Source organism: Rhea pennata, chromosome 10 (genome assembly GCF_028389875.1).
Source record: "Rhea pennata isolate bPtePen1 chromosome 10, bPtePen1.pri, whole genome shotgun sequence".
Lineage (NCBI taxonomy): Eukaryota > Metazoa > Chordata > Aves > Rheiformes > Rheidae > Rhea > Rhea pennata.
In genome coordinates, this window is record NC_084672.1 from 14,200,636 (window position 1) to 14,219,931 (window position 19,296).

The 19,296-nt window shown below is 37.6% G+C and overlaps 1 protein-coding gene across 1 annotated transcript in view; it reads right to left on the reverse strand.

The window, feature by feature from the left end:
- The window catches only part of MYO5A (myosin VA), a 97,680-nt gene that overhangs the window by 52,473 nt on the left and 25,911 nt on the right, over positions 1-19,296 (reverse strand). Inside the window, exons 5-8 of the mRNA XM_062584031.1 lie at positions 4,871-5,027; positions 3,188-3,331; positions 1,928-2,009; positions 276-383 (exon numbers count right to left, since the gene is read on the reverse strand). Of these exons, the coding sequence (XP_062440015.1) occupies positions 276-383; positions 1,928-2,009; positions 3,188-3,331; positions 4,871-5,027 (491 nt within the window). The remainder of the gene's footprint in view (positions 1-275; positions 384-1,927; positions 2,010-3,187; positions 3,332-4,870; positions 5,028-19,296) is intronic.

A 19,296-nucleotide genomic window follows, 5' to 3' on the forward strand; every position in this document is an offset into this window, starting at 1 on the left:
GCTGTTTCAAAGAGCTTTCTCAGTGACCTCCAACACTGTACAGGCTACATCAGGGAACCCAGCATTTATTTATGCTTATATAATGTGTCCTACTCCTGCACTAGATATGTGATTTCACTGCAATTTAAATAACTTCTAAATGCAATAGAAATATCTTGATCCGAAAGGTAATCAAACGTTCCTATATCTTGAACAGAGTATGTACAAACACAAACGACACTGAAAATATTTGCTTGGATAAAAAATTTAGGATATGAAAATGTTCTATAGATTACCTAGCAAAGTGCAGGCCTGCCTGGTGTTTACCATTTCCTTAGCATCATCAATACCATCAATCACAGGGCTTCCACCTTGCTTCGTATAGTGAAAGTGATTTGCATTCCCTGCAAGAGAAAAAATAGATCTTTTACACACACAAATGTAGAAATTCACCTCACTGCAAACGTATCTGTGTAAAGCTATGTAATGTTTAAGTTGCTCCTGGCAGAATTCATAGTTTGAAATATGTCAGTGTATTTTTATCTCTGACTCATAGGATCCTACCTATTTTGGAAAAGATCTTTTTCTAGATTTAATAGTACAGATAAGTATTCCTAAAGCTGTTTAGTTCCTATGATAGGTCCTTAAGCATATTCTCTACCTAACCATGCTTCACACTTCCACACCTGTGTAATAATCACATGGAAACAGTTAAACAAGTCTAAGCCAACAACCCAAGGAGTAGGTACAGAGCTGACAGTGAACAGCACTTTGGGAATATTATTATATATTACACATTTCTGTACTAAAGACTTTTTATACATACATACACACACACACACACACATATATACATACACATACACTCACATTTTACACCTGATTTCTTCTTGTCTCTAATTTATGATCCCAACAATTTAGTTGGATGAGTATCAGTTCCGGCTGAGAAGACCTGGTCAGAGAACTGATAGCTTTGTATCACTCTGGGGACAGCACTGGGCTTCACTGAGAGAGTTGGAATTCTCCTAGGTATTGGGTAAAGGGAGTATTTCCTACGGGATTGGTTGTCATTCTCTCAGCTGCACTAACAATCTCTTTTTCTTCTGATCTACTAAGGTTTCAAGAAAGCTGAAAGAGAAATCTGCTATATGATTTCCTTAGTTACAATTGCATCAATTCCTTTCTTCCTGTGTCAGCAGATGTGAATCCTAAACATGCCGAGATGGTGTAGAAGAGTAGGAAAACATTTAAAAATCAGAACTGGTATTTCAAAAATCAGCATCGACATACTGTGCTAAGAAACTAACTTTTAAAATTCAATACAAATTTCAGTGCTTTCCCGTATGTGTTTAAAAGTCATGTGAGGATTGCCTGTCCCAAAGTCATCAAAATGCCATTGCTTTACAGAGTGTCAGTCCCTCTTAAACAGGAAATATTTCATTTATCAATATTTTTGTTTAAAAAAAGGAAAAATTTCACTAATCAAATTTGTGATCACCAGGCTACCAGAGATGGTAAAATAATTACACAGACAAAAGTATGTACAGGCAAAATACAACTTTCCAGGTGCTCATACCAGGAATGTTATATTTCTTCTGTAGTTGGAGCCACAGAAAAAAAGATTTTAGAGGACCAAGAGAAGAGAATTCTACCCTTGTCACTGGAAAACCACTCTGAAATCCAATACATAGTAAATCTTAAGGATTATAATTACAATATAATTGTAGAGTGTACCAAATAAACAAATTTGTTACCTCTGTTTTATTTACAAATCAGAATGTCTGAAATCTGCCATTTCAGTTATTTTCAACACATTTTAGTACATGAAGGTTAAAAAGTTTATAATTTAAAAGCCAGCAATTCTTCTTTTAGTTCTATGGCTCAGAAAGCTTGGAGATAATACTTTGTACATACCGATTACACAATACAGTGAATGTGAATTTTATACCTAATCGTAGAGTTTTAAATTCAGGTAATGCTGCAGAGGCACAGAGTTGGTAGAAGATGTGGTAATTTCTCTCCTCTTCTGCCTTTAAAAAGAAAGGAATTGATTTAAGATGTGCCAGAAACATTTATGAGTAGAAAAGAATGTATGCATCGCATCCTCCAGCATTACGTAGAAGCTGCACAGAAGCCGGAAAGATAAATCAGCATCATTTCCTTCTTGATAAATTTAATCTATTTTCAAAAGCAAGAGGCATGCAGACTTTTTAATTTTAAAAATGTACAATTTCACTTTTCAGAATTGTGATTACTACTAAATATATATCTGGATTCTATGGGTGGATGAATTGAACATATTTAAAAGCTTTTCACTGTCCAAAAAATAACTGATACCATTTGTCTCGGCATTTATAGTAAGCTGGAAAAGGGAATATCTTTTTTGCCCAGGCAAAATTGGCATCTTAAAATGGAGAACAAATATCTCAAAAGGTTGGCCTCGTGATTAACACCATAATTCTGAACTTAACCACTCTAAATTTCGTAATTTCAAAACAAAAAACAGAGAAAGACTCTTTCAGTTAAACCATGCACAAAAATTCTTTCTTTTTTTAAAAAAAGCAACAGTACTTCTTTTAACAGCCGTATACAATGCACCTCGCTATTATTTGTTTTACAACTGTAGGCACCAAATCACAGCTAAGTCCATTTCTACTAAGCTCTAGACCATAAGGCAGGCAAATACAGTGAGGAAGTACAGGAGATAAAGAGGTTGCAGATGAGCCTGAGAATGAAACAGCAAAATAAAGAGAGTTCAAGAAAGGAAATTATATATTCTTATTTTCCTAAATAACAGCAATTAAGAGTGATTTATAATTCCTGTGATAGCAGTGGGTTTTAACAAGAGATTTAAAGGAAGCTAAGATGGCAGCCTTTCAAATCACAACGGAGAGTTCTTCTTGAGCATGAGCTAGGTTTCTGCTAGGGTTTGAAGCCCTATTCTGTAGCACCATGGTATGCACAAACTCTTACCAGTATTGCACCAAAGTTATTTCTGTTTAAACATACAACCTTTTTATATTTTACAACCATGAATAATTAAAATATTAAAGGACTGACTTGGTTTTCCTTCTCCCCCCTCCCCACATGAACCACATTACAAATAATGCATTATAGCAATCTCAGAAAATATATCTAATGTCAGCAGGCAGTAAGTTTTTCAGAAAAGTCACAGAAGTCTACAATAGGAAGATTGTACCAGTATTACCTGAAACACCACTCTTGATTTTTCCAAGAGGTAAGTTCTCATGTTAGCACCAATGATTCGATATCTCTTATCAAAACCAATTTCAATGTATTTTCCAAAGCGGCTGCTGTTGTCATTCCTTGTGGTTTTGGCATTTCCAATAGACTGAGGAAAAGGAATTATGTAATAGTTAAATAACTTTTAGAAAAAATAATATTTACTTATTCATTTATATGGCTCATAAACACTAAACAGCATCAATTTTGTGCTGTTTTCAAAATGTTTAATCAAGAATTTAACAAAGAATGATTCTTGCCTGATCAGCAAGCACACTAAAAACGGTCATATTTAATAATAGCAGACATAGCCTCAGCACGGGGCTGCCTGCTCGTCCACACGTACCATTTTGGTGGCGTGCAGAAAGCAGAAGGGGCAGGCAGCATTTCCCCTCCCGTCAGCCGCATACCAGTATTAATATGGCCAAGAAGCATAAGACTTCTCAAATACTGGAAGACTGAAAGGAGCACCCTGGGATTAGCTCCCCAGTGCAGAACGGCAAGCGCTGCCGAGGGCCTGGTCTGGCTGTGCTGGGCACGGCTAGTCTGACAGCCCTCGGCAAGGGAAGCCTCCGCACCATGTGCTGCCTGGTTTCCTCCTGCAGCTGTACGCTTGGATCACTCAGATCACGACACAGCTGGTTTTATCTGCTGGTTATTTAGCTGGTTTTAAATGCTATGTGCATGTTCATAGCACTGAGCTAGTTCTCATAAGTAATTCCCTCAAGACTGCTTCTCTGTGGCAAATCATTTTTCAATATAGTTCCTCAACTTCAGCTACAACTAAAATTTGCATTTGTAGGCAAGGAAGAAAAACACAGTTAACAAGTAATTCAGATGAGCTTGAAAAGTGTTTTCTGCTAGGCCACAAGAGCTGAATTAAAATGTCTCCACAGCTTCCTGGAGAAAAAAGATCCTGAAGCAACAGGGAACTGTACACATTCAGAGTCTACTGCCAGCGCTAATACTCCCAAGCCAATGGCTTTGGGATTTCATTACAGTGAGTTATACAAAGGTTACTCTGGAATTGAAACATTACAGTCTGAGCTGATTATTGCAAACCTGCATCTTCTGTCATTTTTTTCTTTGAAACAAATTGTGTGCAGCCCACATAACTTTGGTTCTCCAATCTATCTTCCCCAATTACATTTCCTAAAATTGAACATTTGCTTTACTCAACAACTCTCTTCCCTTTCAAATATAATCTACCCACCCTTCATTGCGTAATGTAGTTCTGTGAAATGCAGAATCCTGTTTTAATACTGTTTTGAATTTTACAAACAAAAGTGTGTACATTTTTTTTGCACATTCATTTGGTTAGTGGCCTGGAAACTACCAGAGTTACAAGGCTAAACAGATTTAAAGTAATATTCATATAAGAACTACTTTATTATGTGAAATACATTAACAGCACTGAAAATGTTACCTCCTCTCTTCTCTCAAACTGTCATCAAATGCTACACAATGCAATGCCTTACAGCACTTCCTGGAAAGTCGATGAAAAATCAAGTTTTAAAAATATACTAATTCTACAGTTTTTGATCCTTAAAATTCAAGGATTGTTCTCTTTATCAAATACTTGCATTAGCCCCATAATAACAACTGCAAATTACGTTTGAGTAATGAGTTAATGCACTAGCTCTCTCACCTCCATTATGGGGTTGGAAGCCAAGACTTTCTCCTCAACATTGGCTTCACTGGCAGATCCACTGACCGTGGCGAAGTATCTCATGGCATATTTGGCAGAGACAGTCTTTCCTGCTCCAGATTCTCCACTTACAATGATTGACTGATTCCGCTCATCTCTGAAACACAGAGACCTGTTAATGACCAGCTGTTCTCTCAAGCAGACTTACTCTTTGTGTTCCCAGCTTGGCAGCAACCCTTCCATCATAAATGTTAGCGATACAGATAATGTAAATGCATACAGCAGCAATCAGGCTGTTAGTGATCAAGCCTCCTGAATGGCTAATTGGACTCGTGTGACCATGACGGTCATTCAGAATTGATCCTGCCGTCATAGCCCAACTAGTCATTAGGTTTGCTCTAAGAACCTGTCTACACAAAATTACCTGTTACCACTATTACACTATATACTTCTGTAGCTACTTCTACCCAGTATCTTTGGTATGGTGTTCCACTAAATTATCAGTGCGCATTAGTAAAGATCATTAATGCCATCTTACAGATAGGGAAATCAACAGCAGAGTCAGCAACAGAAAACTTTCGTCCTTCTGATCTAATCATCAGCTTTTCCCAGAATTTTCTCAATCTGAGAAATTCAAGTAGGACTGTTCAAAGAGGATGCCTTTGTTGTATAGGAACTTCTTCTCACTTAAAAAGAAAAAAATCCATTTGAGACTGAAACAATTTCCTCTCCTCCCAAAGAGGTTCCTAGCCATAAACCCCAAATATACAACTAGTAAGCAGACTACAAAATAAGAACAATGGAAAGTAGTGTTTATACAACCTGGCTCTTTTAAAGTAAAAAATATACATCAGTATTTTACATTTCCAAAACAACAGAGAAGTTAAAATGAATAATATTTCAAAATACTCCTACAAGACAAGCAAGTTTAACGCTATCTTATACATTGGATAATGGAAAAAGAAAGGTAAAAGTTTTCCCTGAAGATTTACAGGGCTGGGACTGAAACATAAAGTGTGTCATGTCCCAGATCAGGCTGCATTTACAGTGCAATAATTGTGAATGAATGCTGAGGCACGTACATGTTCAGGCAACATATATACAGTTTGCACAGCCTCCAAATGTCTACTGAGCCACCAGTAAATGCTATGCAGGGGAGACAGAATGAAGAAATAAGCATTAAAAGCTATCTGGGATTTCTACAGCCTAAAGGATCTCCAAGAGATTTGAGGTTCTATTTCTGAGACTTTCAAAAAAAGGATGATGATGAAATTACGAAGCTAAATTACAGATCACTTAACTCTCAAGCTGTTACCCCATCTTCAAAAACTTCCCCCAGTTCCCAGAAAAGCATACAACTTCAGCATCTGTTCTATATTGCACAAAGATGCAGGATGCAGGCTAAAGGGAGCCACTGGTTATATCACTTATCTCTGGGAGAGGCAAGATGTCATTCATTTAACCAAAAGTAGTCATTGGTTAAAGCAAGTTTTCTACTTTTTGGCAATAGAAAAGTAATTGAAACGGCTGGGTGCCGCTTTAAATTTAGTAGGAAAGTGTTAAGGAGATCAAAGCAACCTAATTTTGTGTTCTCAACTTCTAGTTCACACATATGGGTAGGTGTGAATGACTACAGCACAGTTCACACATTCACATGCATCAAGCTGTCAGTAGGAAGAAAGCTGTAGGAAAGCAAAACTATTCAGCTTGATACCAGGTAACAGATAGTCCACTTGCACTGCCAGAGATGGTATCCTTGGTCCCAGGAAAATGAATCCTCCAACCTCTTAACGACATCTCCTTTAAAAAGGCCAGCAAGCCTTTATAAAGGCTAGTACGTGCTCCTGAGCGAGGACAGCGGTATGTGCGACAGCCTCGGGTAAAGATCAAGAATTTGCACCTGGAAAGCAGCACTCTTGCTTCTTCCTCATTTGCTCCTTGCAGATATTAATCTGTGGCAGATATATGTGCATGAGGAAAAGCCTATAGCTCTGCACAGCAGGAGGTGGCATGAGTTATACACATGCTCAAGTTCAAAAAGAGAAGTAGAAGAACACGAAAGAAGTCCAGCTCAAGTTACGACACTTAGGCTTAAATAAGACAACTGAAAATGAACGTTTTCCTCTCATATAGGCAGTCCCTGCAACGAGTTACAAGCACAGAACAATTTCTTTACAGGCCTGGTAGCTTTTATTCCTCCATTACTCCTTCCTATAGGAAAAAAAATCATAACATTATAACAAATTAAACTTACGGTCTGATTTCAAGACCTGCTGAATTCAGGAGACTGGCAATGACATAACTAGCTTTTATTTTCTGGATCACCAGCTTTTTTGCATCTATCAAATGTCATTAAATATATGAAGACTCATGAAGCTCAAGTCCTATGAAATATATCCTCTGGTGATTAAACTTATTTTTAGCCTAGTTTCTGAAGTACAGAAAGCTTTCCTAAAGCAAAGTAACATAACCTCAGCACTATAAACATAAAATCTGCAGGCAGCTCACTAACACTGTTGCCAAGATAAGAACATCAAAATAAGTATCTCAGACTAATTACCACATCCCTGAAGGACTGTCTCCAACAGATGAAATACCACATGGGCTCCATCTACTCTTCCAGCTACAAAGTGTGAAAGTATATATAGCCAAGGAGAATAGGCTTTAATGTATAGTGTTTATTATTACTATGCAAGAAATGCCTTCCAAAATCATTAGGTGACCTTTACAGTGTCTTCTGAAGCAATTTTGAAGCAGGATCTTAATGTTTCTGGCATTAAGAGAAAACTGTTAAATCCCAGTAATTTCTTAGTGATCTAAGCAAATCTTGTTAATGCTCTCATCCCCCTATTTCTGCAGAGGAAGTGATCCGTTATTACCTTGTATACAGAAACAAGCGTTTCATTTTAGAGAAAAAAAATCCACACTTATACCTCATCTTGCTGCCCATCCAAGTTTACCAGTACTGAACTGTCAATCACGGCCCAATCTCTCCCTTTTCTCATCCAATAGTTTAGCTCCAATGGAGGTACTTGATAACATGTCAGACTGAGTAACAAAATCTGCCTCAAAATTTCCTTTATCCCTTGTCACTTCAATCCAGTCAAGCACTGAAAAAACAAAACTAAATAATGTGCATGACTCTTCCCTCATTGCACAATTGGCATTGCACTTTTTAAAGAAGATAGGAAAATTAACAGCAACAAAATGGCATCAGACCAAGCCATATGTAAGATCATCCAGCACACATGCACAAACATGCAAACCACACACTATTTTTGTCTGCCACGTGGGCAGCTACCTTCTCAAGAATTTAGGAACAGTAACAAACTGCTAGTCTCTGCAGAGTGCTACAGAGGAGGGAGTTACATATTTTCAAAGACAATAATGAAAAAATGAGGATGAAATAATTTCTCTTAAGAACACAGTTGCAAGTCAAATCTGCAGTTTGGTCATTTTATCTCCCCTCTGACATAAGATACGAAGATTTACTCTTTTTCTTTCCATTCATGCGTAATTGATAATAAAATATCCATTATAAGATTTTTATATACATACTTTTACACATATACTTTTTATAAATTTGCCTAGAGAAGATTTGGTTGGCACAAAGGGGCTCTGTGTGAGCTGGAAAAGTTGCTGCCATCTATTCTGCAATGAATATTTGTGCTTGCAAAAGCTACTGAGCAACGAGACATAAAGGCCTCTCTCACTGTCAGCATTCAGCGCCTTCTTGCATTGTCCGTGCCAGAGCTCAATTCATGCTCAGAATGCCTCTTGTCTTTAAAAGCACATTAGTCCATTGTTTTGCTTTAACACACTGGAGTTACCATCCTCTAGCATATTATTCTTTTGTTTTCTTGGCAGAAAGATAGGAGAACACAGCAGGATGTCCAAGATCCCACTTGACATGTGGAGGAGGAGAGAGGAGAGTGTAACACAACACGCAAAACACAAAAGCAGCAAAGGATGAGCTGTTACAGCCACAACCCTTGAAAAGACAGATGAACATCCTACATCAGGCAGCACGATACTTATTCTTCAAAGCAGCAGGGTGAGGTAGTCTTTATAGACAACTGTGACAATACTGCAGAGGGCTTTTTTACATCATTAAACTTCAAGGAAACAAAGTGTCACATTTATTGGGAAAAAAACTCAACTAAAATAGAATTAAAATACATTCAAGGGTATCTAAAATATTTGGCATAAACAATGATCAGTCTAAAATATGATCACTGCTTATGTCAAATGAAATATGCATAATCAGGCCATATTTAAAAAAAAACCACATACAAATAACACCACAAGTTCTTTCTAAGAGATAGAAATAACAAGACAAGTTATAAAAATCCTTCGGAGTTATTTTGAATTAAATTATTAGCCCCCAACATTTGCCCTGACATTTTGAGTACTTAACATGTCAGTCAGAAAAAAATATATGATTAAAACTTTCAGTCAATAAAGCAAGTAGCGCAAGAGCATTTGTGTGACACTTCTCTGCAGTCTGATCCCACAATCTCTTATCTGTGCAATACCTCCTCAGCTTCCTGAAGCTTTTTCTCAGCATAAAGCACTTAATTAGATTATTTTAAAAACGAAGATAATTTCCAAATGGAAGGAACTTTTTAATTATGCTTTTAAAAAGAGAAGTGAGGGAAAGCCTTCTGGCCGACAAGAAGCCAAAGGAGTCCTCTTTCACCAAAAGATGGTTAACAATCACATCTTATGACACAGAACTACACTACAGTGATATGATACTAAGCCAGACTACCTTAGAAAGAGCCATTTAATCACAGCAGACTGAGAGAGATTGACTGGGAGCAGTTTACCACTCACCGAAACACAGGGTATTATGTTAAATTATTAGTCAAATTATTGGTCAGGATCACATTCAGCTTTTGTAATTTCTGAACAGTACACAAAAATAAGAGAATGACAAAAATGAAATAAAATTCAAGTGTTAAAATGATAGGCCTGATCACTTCTCAGACAAAATGACAGGCTGAGACTGCTTCCAGTAGCGAGGAACTGACTTCAGCATATGCTTCTCTTAATCACTATGAAATAAATGTTAGTTTAAAACAGCGTTATCTATCACAAAAATAACGCTGATGTTTAATTTTGAAAGGTAATATTCACATGCTGTATCCAAGCTATACAAAATTCCATGTATTATGAGAAGTATGAACAATAAATGTCACTAATTTTTAATTCATTTCATGTCTTTAAATCTTGAAGACAATTTTGTTTTACCTACAAAATCCTGTCAATAAGCAACATGTTTAAGAGGAACTCTCTGCCAGAGTGTCAGAACAGAAGAGACTTACCTAATTCATGGAAGCTTGAGATCACAATCTATATTCCAATAGGCTTTTATTATGCTTTTCAAAACCATTGCAAAAAACAACACTGAAGATAGCATCTGCTCAAAGGAGGTTCATATCAAAGAGTACTACAAATTGATTTGAGATACCTTATATATAGAAAAGAGGGTTGCAGAATACAAATGAAATGACAGTGCATGAAAAATCAGAAAATATTTTGAAGAAAATAATCTTGTTTTCAAGACATGAAGAAAACTTTGCTCAGGATGTGCATATATCTTAAATGCAATGCCTTCATATGCACTGACTATTGCTACCTATAAATTCTGTATTCCATAGAACTCCAAGGGAGATGTTTTCAGAAGGGCTCAGAACAGAAGACACTATTCCCCTGTGGTCACTGCTATTAACTTCAGTGGAATCAAGAGCAAGTCTGTCACTGGGCAGCTGCAATGTGTATGAAGTGCTGTAAAAATACTAAGTGTTGTAAAAATACTTACTAATCATTGACAACTGTCATTATCTAAGATAGTTTTTAACAATTTCAGTTGATCAATGGAAAAAAAAAAAGGCAAAAAAAAGGAAAACCAGTGCAAGAAGTAAAACATTAAGGGGTAGAGCTGCCCATTCTTAAACAATTTTCATTCCTTAAGATCGCTATACCCACTGAATTTGACTGCCAAAAAAAAAAAAAAAAAAAAAAAAGGTCTTAACAGTGTTACAGTCATTATTTCTAAACCAAATTCTCCAAACAAATCAGAAAAAACAAGATAATTCAGACTGAAAAATCACTACAGATGTATTTGTTTACTTTTTTTACATACATATCAACAGAAAATCCTTCTCTGAAGCAGGAACACTAAAGCAATTAGAAACCTATACATCAGTAAGTATTTCAGAGGGAACTAAAGCAGCCCAGAACTATTCAGTTTAATCACCAAAGCACAACACTGCTGTTGTGCTCTATTCCCTTCGATGACTGATACACTGGATATACCGCTTGATCTTGTCTTTTAGACACACACACACACACACACACACAGAGAGAGAGAAGCCTGGGGAAAAAAGGAAAGAGAATACACCACTATTGCCATCAATGTCCACGTTCATACCAAGCCATGCTTACCAAAGCATCACTATCTAGCAAAAGTATATTACAAAAACTGAACTTAAAATATTTTGTTATGGACTTCCAAACCTTTGTCTATGATGAACTACTTAAAAGCTAATCTCAGTGCTATACAATGCAGATGAGATTGGCAGACTGGCTCAGAGGAAAACCTCCTCAGTATAAAAAAGAGAGACTAAGTAACAGGGCTATCTTGATGAGAAAACTGTTAGAACTTACTTTGCCTTTGATCCTGTATAGTCTGTATTTGTCAACCTCAAGGACAGTGCTGAGGTGCTTGTCTTTTTAAGGAAACTTCTTGTCAGTGTGGTTTGAAGAATAATACTTTCAGGGCACACTCGCCCCTTGCTACTCCAGTGCTGAAAGGTTTAATTAAATCTACTACCATTTTTTTATGGAGTTTGCAACTGGTTTCTTGTTTTCATTTAGAGTAACATCTTTAGGCTATGGCTAAGGGCACCACCCCCATAGCATATGACAGTTTCAATTTTCTCTTAAACAAAAACAGCATAAACTGCTGCTGAGGGCCTGATCCTTCAACCCAGACCTCATATTGCTTCAATACAAGGCCAAGATCATAAAAAATAGCTTTTATTTAATCTAGCAATGACAGCCTGGCCTACTTCATCTCACCGCAATTTCTCTACTGCAGTTCTGTGGTAATGAAGCAGACTTATAAGCCTGTAATTGCTTTGGATTTTCAAAACAGAGAATTTTGAATGATCAAAGAACATTAAAAACTAACCTGACACAAACTTCCAAGGAGAAGAATCTGTGACTCAAGGAATATTTGGGATAGATTCTGTTTTTAATATACATACGTAACTACCATTAACATTAATGTGTGTCATGCCCATCAAAGACAGATGAGGAACTTAAGTTTGCTTTTTCAATGTTATGTCATTCTACAGCTGACTTAGCAGCAGCAGATAAAACAATCCAAGAGAATAACTTTAAAAATGCAATGACATTAATGAAAGGTCAACTAGGAGTCATTCTGAAATGCTAGCATGTTTGAAATCTTGCTGTAATTCCATCAGCTGTGGACACACTGAGACCCCTAGGATTAAACAGGGACCGACAAATTTAGCTTAGATGAGTTTTTTTCACACTCCACAATTGGTAAATGGAATTTCAAACTGTGCAAAGAGAATAGTACATATGTGCAGCTGACATGATTAAATGTCACCAGCAATGCAAACATAATTCTGAACTAAGAAGGCATCCTATGTTTTGCAATGAACCTTTCAACATCCCAGTAGCATATTTGTGACCACCTACAACCAAAATAACCTAGTGTATCCAGAGTCAAAACATTCGCACATCTTTTGATCTGACAGGATGACTTAACAAATCGATTTACTGAAGAACACCTTCCTCCTGTGAGGCTGCTATAACAAACACAGGAGCACAGAAAGTAATGCTAAATAACTTCCTTGTTGATATGATGAAATCAAACAAGTTTTCACAATGCACTGAAAAATAAAAGCAGCATCTAAGTCCTAAATATCATTGTAACTGCTTCATCAGCGTTCCAAAATAACTTATAGGTTACAGGTTAATATTATAGGTTAATATAGGTAGTGATTAATGTTATGGGAATATAGAAAGAGATCTAATACTGCACCTTTTCCAAACACCCTAAATGAAATGGAAATGAAATCACTTTGAAGTTTCCTAGTACTATGGAACACTATTAACAGAGTTATAGCTTTCTTTACCATTTGATATATGCTGAAGTAATTTTAGATCACCTAGCTAACTCACAGGCATGCTGTCAAGCAGATAAATTTAATATCTCTTGAATTCAGTAGTGTCGTATTTGTAACTAATAAAATCACAGTATTTTCAACTGATAACTAGTTTTAACAGGATAAACAATCTATTGATACTTAATGCAGCTACAAGACTGATTTTATTGACATGAGCAACTCAGAAGTCCTGACTGGAAGTATTTCACTAACTGTTTTCTGGCCTCATTAAAAATTTGTTAAATTAAGAGCTCTCCTTGGAATAATTTCCCATAGAAAAGATTTTAAGCTCCGTTCTTGAGAACTCCATCAGCTCTCATCAGATATCAATATGAAATCAAGAGTTCTCTCTAATACTGAATGCTTTATGACCTTCACAGAAAGCAGCTGGTTTAACTTACTAAGAAATCCAGGAAAGAACTTACTATTCCCAGCAGCCCAGTCATGGCTGGCTAAAGGGACTACCATCATCAAAGGACCAGGGGTTTTCAACATAGAAGATTCCCAGTAGACAAACGCAAGGAAAAGAGTAAAGCATGGAAAAGCTATCAGCAAAACAGCACAGTAAAGCCGTGGCATAAGATGTAATGATAAGGTTTTGCACACCTTTTCTGAAGTCTAAGTAGATCTGACTTCAATAAATACTGAATTGAATGTTTCCTAAATACCTGTGGCTGCAAAACTGGAACTAAAATAGGTCCATATTTTCCTAGCAGATTCTTCTTTTTTCAACATGAACCACGGTTTGCGAGAGGTACGAGGATTTTACTTTCCTGTAGTTCTCACTGTGCTGCTGGGCACATCCAGAGTGCACACGCACATGGCATACATACATGTATTTCTCTAGAGGAAATTCTGGACAGAAACATGATAACCTTAGCCAAATTAGCCTTCCAGTAGAGGTTTGCAAGCAGTAGCTCGGAAAAAGCTAATGCATTTTACACCTTAATGTGAAAATTCTGAATAAAGGTAGTTTTGCCCTATGTCCACAATGTAAGACATAGGATTTATACCCTATGTGAAACAGGTCAGTTATGTGACATGTGCGTGCCTCATTGAAATTATAAGGCCTACATTTATCTTGTTCCTATTTTGTGTGCAAATATTTAGCCAATATTCAGGTGTTCTATCACCGTTTCAATTAAGATTGATACTACCTTCAATTAAGAATTATTTTAATGCAGCCCTATTTATTCAGGAGAATTGAGAGTAACACCCCAGGCAGAAAGAGTTCTTTTACTTGCAGACTGAAGCCCTTTCTAGACTGCTCTTCCCCCAAAAGCTGTTCTCCAAGCTTTTACTCACAGATACTGTAACTGCATCTGGATCTGCATCTTTCACCCCCTCTTACCTGTGCAGTCATACAGAGCTCATGACTCCACACTCTCACCAGCACCTGCTCCCTCTGGGTCCCCCAGCCTGCCAGGCCACACGTTCACTGCCCACTCAATCATCTTCCAGTTCTGTGTGGTGCCTTATTTTATTTTTCAAAAGATGAAAATTGCTTTTTGTACGTATCCTGAAATAAAAAGGAACCATAAAATCCACCAGCTTAGGAAGGTTTAATACAACTCGGTGCAATGCATTCTGCTCTGCCTTTGCACAAGCATGGGGTGCTGGGGCTGCAAACAAGGCCGTACATGTTTAGCAGCATTTGTGCAGTGCGCAGGCCTTTGAAATTCAGCCCAGGATGCGCAGCATCTGTTAAGATGCCATTATAAAAACTGGCAACTCTACAAGTCCAGGATTTGCTTTTTAAGTAGAAGTAATTTAACTATTCAATAAATAAGAATTCAGTAAGTGATTTTCTAATGCTCTCAGACCAAACGAGAAAGCAACAGACTCGAACATGTGCCAACCCCAGGTTTGGTCAGCCTTCCTGTGACCAATCCCACTGATCGCAGGAGGCAGGATTTTGCCCTTCATTACCCTTCTGAACAAACTATTTTAACTGCACAATTCTTTGCAGCTCTAAATTCTATTACCCTCTGGCTTTGGCTCTCTGGCCTCCTTGATATAAAAAAGTAGCCCCATTTTGTCTACTTACTTTCCAATTGCTGCCTGTACCGCACATAAAACAAACATCTTTCCACTCTCTTTACGCAGCCTGATGCACCCTTTCCCTAGGAGGCCACCATCCTCTGCAGATGTCTCCTGCAACCAGTCCCCACTGGTAAATGCTGCATCAACACTATACTTAAGCCTATCCTCCCTTTTCTCTCATTTTAAAATAGTTTCCTTCTTTCAGTCCTCCTGTCTGTGCTGACAGCCACCTTCCCCACACTTGGGCACAACTCCTCCGTCACCCGAGTCACACCATGCCTGGACCCGCAGTGATGAAACCTAGAGAATTCACTCGTACTGGCATACGCCACAGGGTGCAGTCTGACACAGTAATTAATCCTTTCCACCCCCAAAGGCCTGTTGTGTGGATTAACAAGCTAAATTTTATAAAACATCCAGAATGTTCAAAGGGCTATGTAAGTGCTAAGGATTTTTATTAGAGACTAAAGTGTTTTGAAGCATTCTCTAGTCATGTGATGCAGAAATAAAGCAGCAAATAAACCCACTCTTATTATGCCTATGCCCCAGAAATAAGCATCACTTCTTCTGGAGAACTAAGCAGCTACATTTTCTGGTTTATCCATCTGCACACTCTGTACCCATCAACGTAGTTTGACTATCTGAATCTAACATGCTCTGACTTGAAACATCCTGGTCTTCACAGAAGCTGTGCATTAACAATTCACATTCAGCTGCAACTTGAGTCATAACAATTGGTACTGACTAATCAGTACATTTATTTTTTCTAAAATTAATCATTTTAATAGGCATGAAACATTACTCAGACACACCATGTCCTTTTAGTGCATTTCTAAATACATTTCTTGTTTAGCTACTGTTTAAACCTTTGGTTGTAATAACATTTCTCACTGACATCTTCTTTTGCCACTGGAGAAAAGAGGATGTTCGGAGGACATACTGGGGGTTGGAAGCTCAAAGCTGGGAATAATTCTGGGGCGACACAGAAATGGTTGCAGCTTACCATCTCTGCCTTAATTTTTCTTTTATAAAAATGAGAATAGTTATACTGGCAATACAGGAGAGACTTTGGTGAATATTTGTAAGTGTTTGGAAAACCTGAAGCCTTCTGTAAAGGCAAATATTATTATGCAATGTATGTTACCGGCACAGCGTTCCCTTACGCTGCAGCACATGGAGGCATGCAAATTTGGAAGCATGCAAAATTTATCGGGTTAATCTTTGTATAGCAAAAACAAATCATAGGAAGAATGTTACCATGAAATCAGTTCAACTGCAATCCTATTAATCACTTAGTCTACTCTCACACTTACTTTATCAAGGTGACGCGATCAAATAATTAGATACTGGATGAGGACTTCAAAGACAGAGGCCATGCTTTTGCCACTGCCTACCTTGGGGAACTTGAAAAAGGTGCTTTCCCACTCTGCATAGCTGTTTCAATGTATAAAATGGAAATAACGATACTGATCTCCTTTGTGAAGAACTCTAAGAAAATGTCACAAAGATGAAGTAAGTATTATAACCGAATTCTCTTGAGTGGGTTCAGTTACAAACTCAGCCACTCCAAAACATCTCACATTTTTAAGCATCCTATGGTTCTGTTCAACATCAGCTCAGCATAAACACTCTCAAATATTCTCAAAATCAGCAGATGTACCTTTTTAAAATGAACAAATCCTACCACTTGCCATTTTAATTGTGTCCAGGGAACACAGCTCTTGACTGTAAAAATGCCAAAAGGTGAAAAGATAATGAATTGACTGTAACGTCTCTCGACACATACAAATGGAGGAAACTGAGGTCAGCACATGCTGCAAAACCATGACAGATTAACTCGAGAGGAGCACAAAGATGAGCCAGCACTAACAAACTGATTTATCTAGGGATTAGCCAGAGGTCATTCCTGCAATAGTCTACTAGAGCTTATTGCTTAGCTACCAACAAGACACCTCGCATGAACTCTAGCTTTCCATTATGATCAGGCTTAACCGTCCGGCTGCCTAAAAATAATCACTGCTTAAACAAGCAAGATCTTGATGTTATGTCAACTTGATTGCCATATCTGCTCTCTTATAACATCATTAAAAAGGCAGATCCAAAGTAGGATGGTTTCTTCTTATTCTCAAAATCATCTGCTTTCTCCAGAAAGGATGATTTCCCTTTCCATTCTAATTTTAACAACATAGCCCCCAAAAAACCACCTCTTTCCAAGATAAGTACTTCATTTCAAAAGCCATACGTCAAAGAATGCTGTTATATATTTGCACAGTGCCCACCACAGTAGGCTCTTATTCCATAACTAGATAGAGATTCATGACAAGTAGTTAATCATCCCTCTCTCAACTTTTGGCAGAAGAGAACAGCATATTCATTTATGAAATGCTGGGAGGCAAAGTAGCAGCTGATCAAATGTGCATTTTTACACAAGGACATCATCTTGGGATGCCTGGGATGACTGCACACTGTCAGTCAAGGTGCTTTCAAAACACCTACTCAACACTTCACCAACTTTTTTTTTTAAAAAAAGAAAGGAAAGTGATGTAAAAAATATCTTTTTTTTTTTTTTTTTTTTTTAACAGTTGAGAGCCACAAGACACATGCCACAAATCTGACAAAACAGGGAGGCAGTACCTGCTTATTAAAAATAATTTAATGAAAAAGATGCACACTAACATTGAATGAATCATCATGCTTTGTCCAAGCATTGGACATTGGCCTGCTGTACCTGTCATCAACCACAATAAAAATGGAAAAAACAGACCTAAGTGTTGATAAAAATACAGATTATCTTAATTATCTCAATAGATTCTTACTATACAGCAGAAGTGATCCCATGTATATGTTAGAACTTTATTCTCTAATAATGTTGGGAAATTGATAATCATAAGTCTCACATATAAACACAATCCTCCTTAACAATTTTGAGAGTATAATCATCAATATTTCCTCTTATCGCAAACCATACAGTTAAAAATAGAGTTTCTACTGATCATTACAAAGAAAGGAAGGCAGTACGAGCTGATGGTTATGATTCCTACTGAAGCTGTAATACTTCTGAAAGAAAATAAGAATCTGCCAACTGATGCTATGTGTCTGTTTTCATAGTTACCACAGAGAGGTAACTGTGAAGCCTAACCTTTTTTGTTGTTAACAATTTGCAAATGCTGACTTTTAATAGCAGTTTGCACTGCAGTTTGAAAAGTTCAATACACAAAAACACCAAAATCATAACATTGTCATTTATATATCTGAGGTTAAAAAAATAAAACCAGAAAAACCTAGTGCTTCAATAATAATTTATTTCCTTTTAAAGTGCTCATCTTCCTTAAATGTTGTCCCAAACCTGTTGAAGTCTGCTCAAAGGAACTAAGTTATATATGAAAGATACATACACACATCCACACCCTGGCTACATACAATCCAAAATGAATGAACAGAAACTGAAATACAAGGCTCAGGGACAAAGGCAAGTCCACTGTGTCTCATATAAACTTAATAATATACACTCAAACAGGTTGCCCAGAGAGGCTGTGGAGTCTCCTTCTCTGGAGATACTCAAAGCCCGCCTGGATGCAACCCTGTCTAACATGCTCTAGGTGACCCTGCTTGAGCAGGGAGGTTGGACTAGATGATCTCCAGAGGTCCCTGGCAACCTTGCCCATTCTGTGATTCTGTGATTCTGTTTGGCTAAGTCTTACAGAAGAGTAAGAACTATTCACATGGAGTCTTAAGAACAGTCTCAAATAATCCACAGTGCTATCCCATTATATTTTAATGTAACTGCTCAGGGACCGGGCTCTGGTGGACCCTGAGAAATATTTTGTTCACGTATTTCCCACCACCTTTCAGAGGCTGGGATCTGCTCACTCGTGAGAATGCAGAATGACTTCAGCTCCTTGAAATCTGGCAGATTATGTATCTGTGAGAAGATAGGGACATCTGAATTGAGGTCCCAGCCCTTCCCAAAAACATAATTGTGTTAAAATTGTTTTTACAGAGCCACAGCAGCCCTCAAAATACGAGGCATGAAACATTAAAGGCAGAAGGGGAGCTCTGTACTCTTTCTCTTCTTTCAGGCCCTCAGAGAAGAGCCCATCAGAGAGATCCTGCTTCCTTCTGTGGTGTCACACCAGCCGATCAATCATCTCCCTGCTTGGATGGGAAAAAGAGATAGGC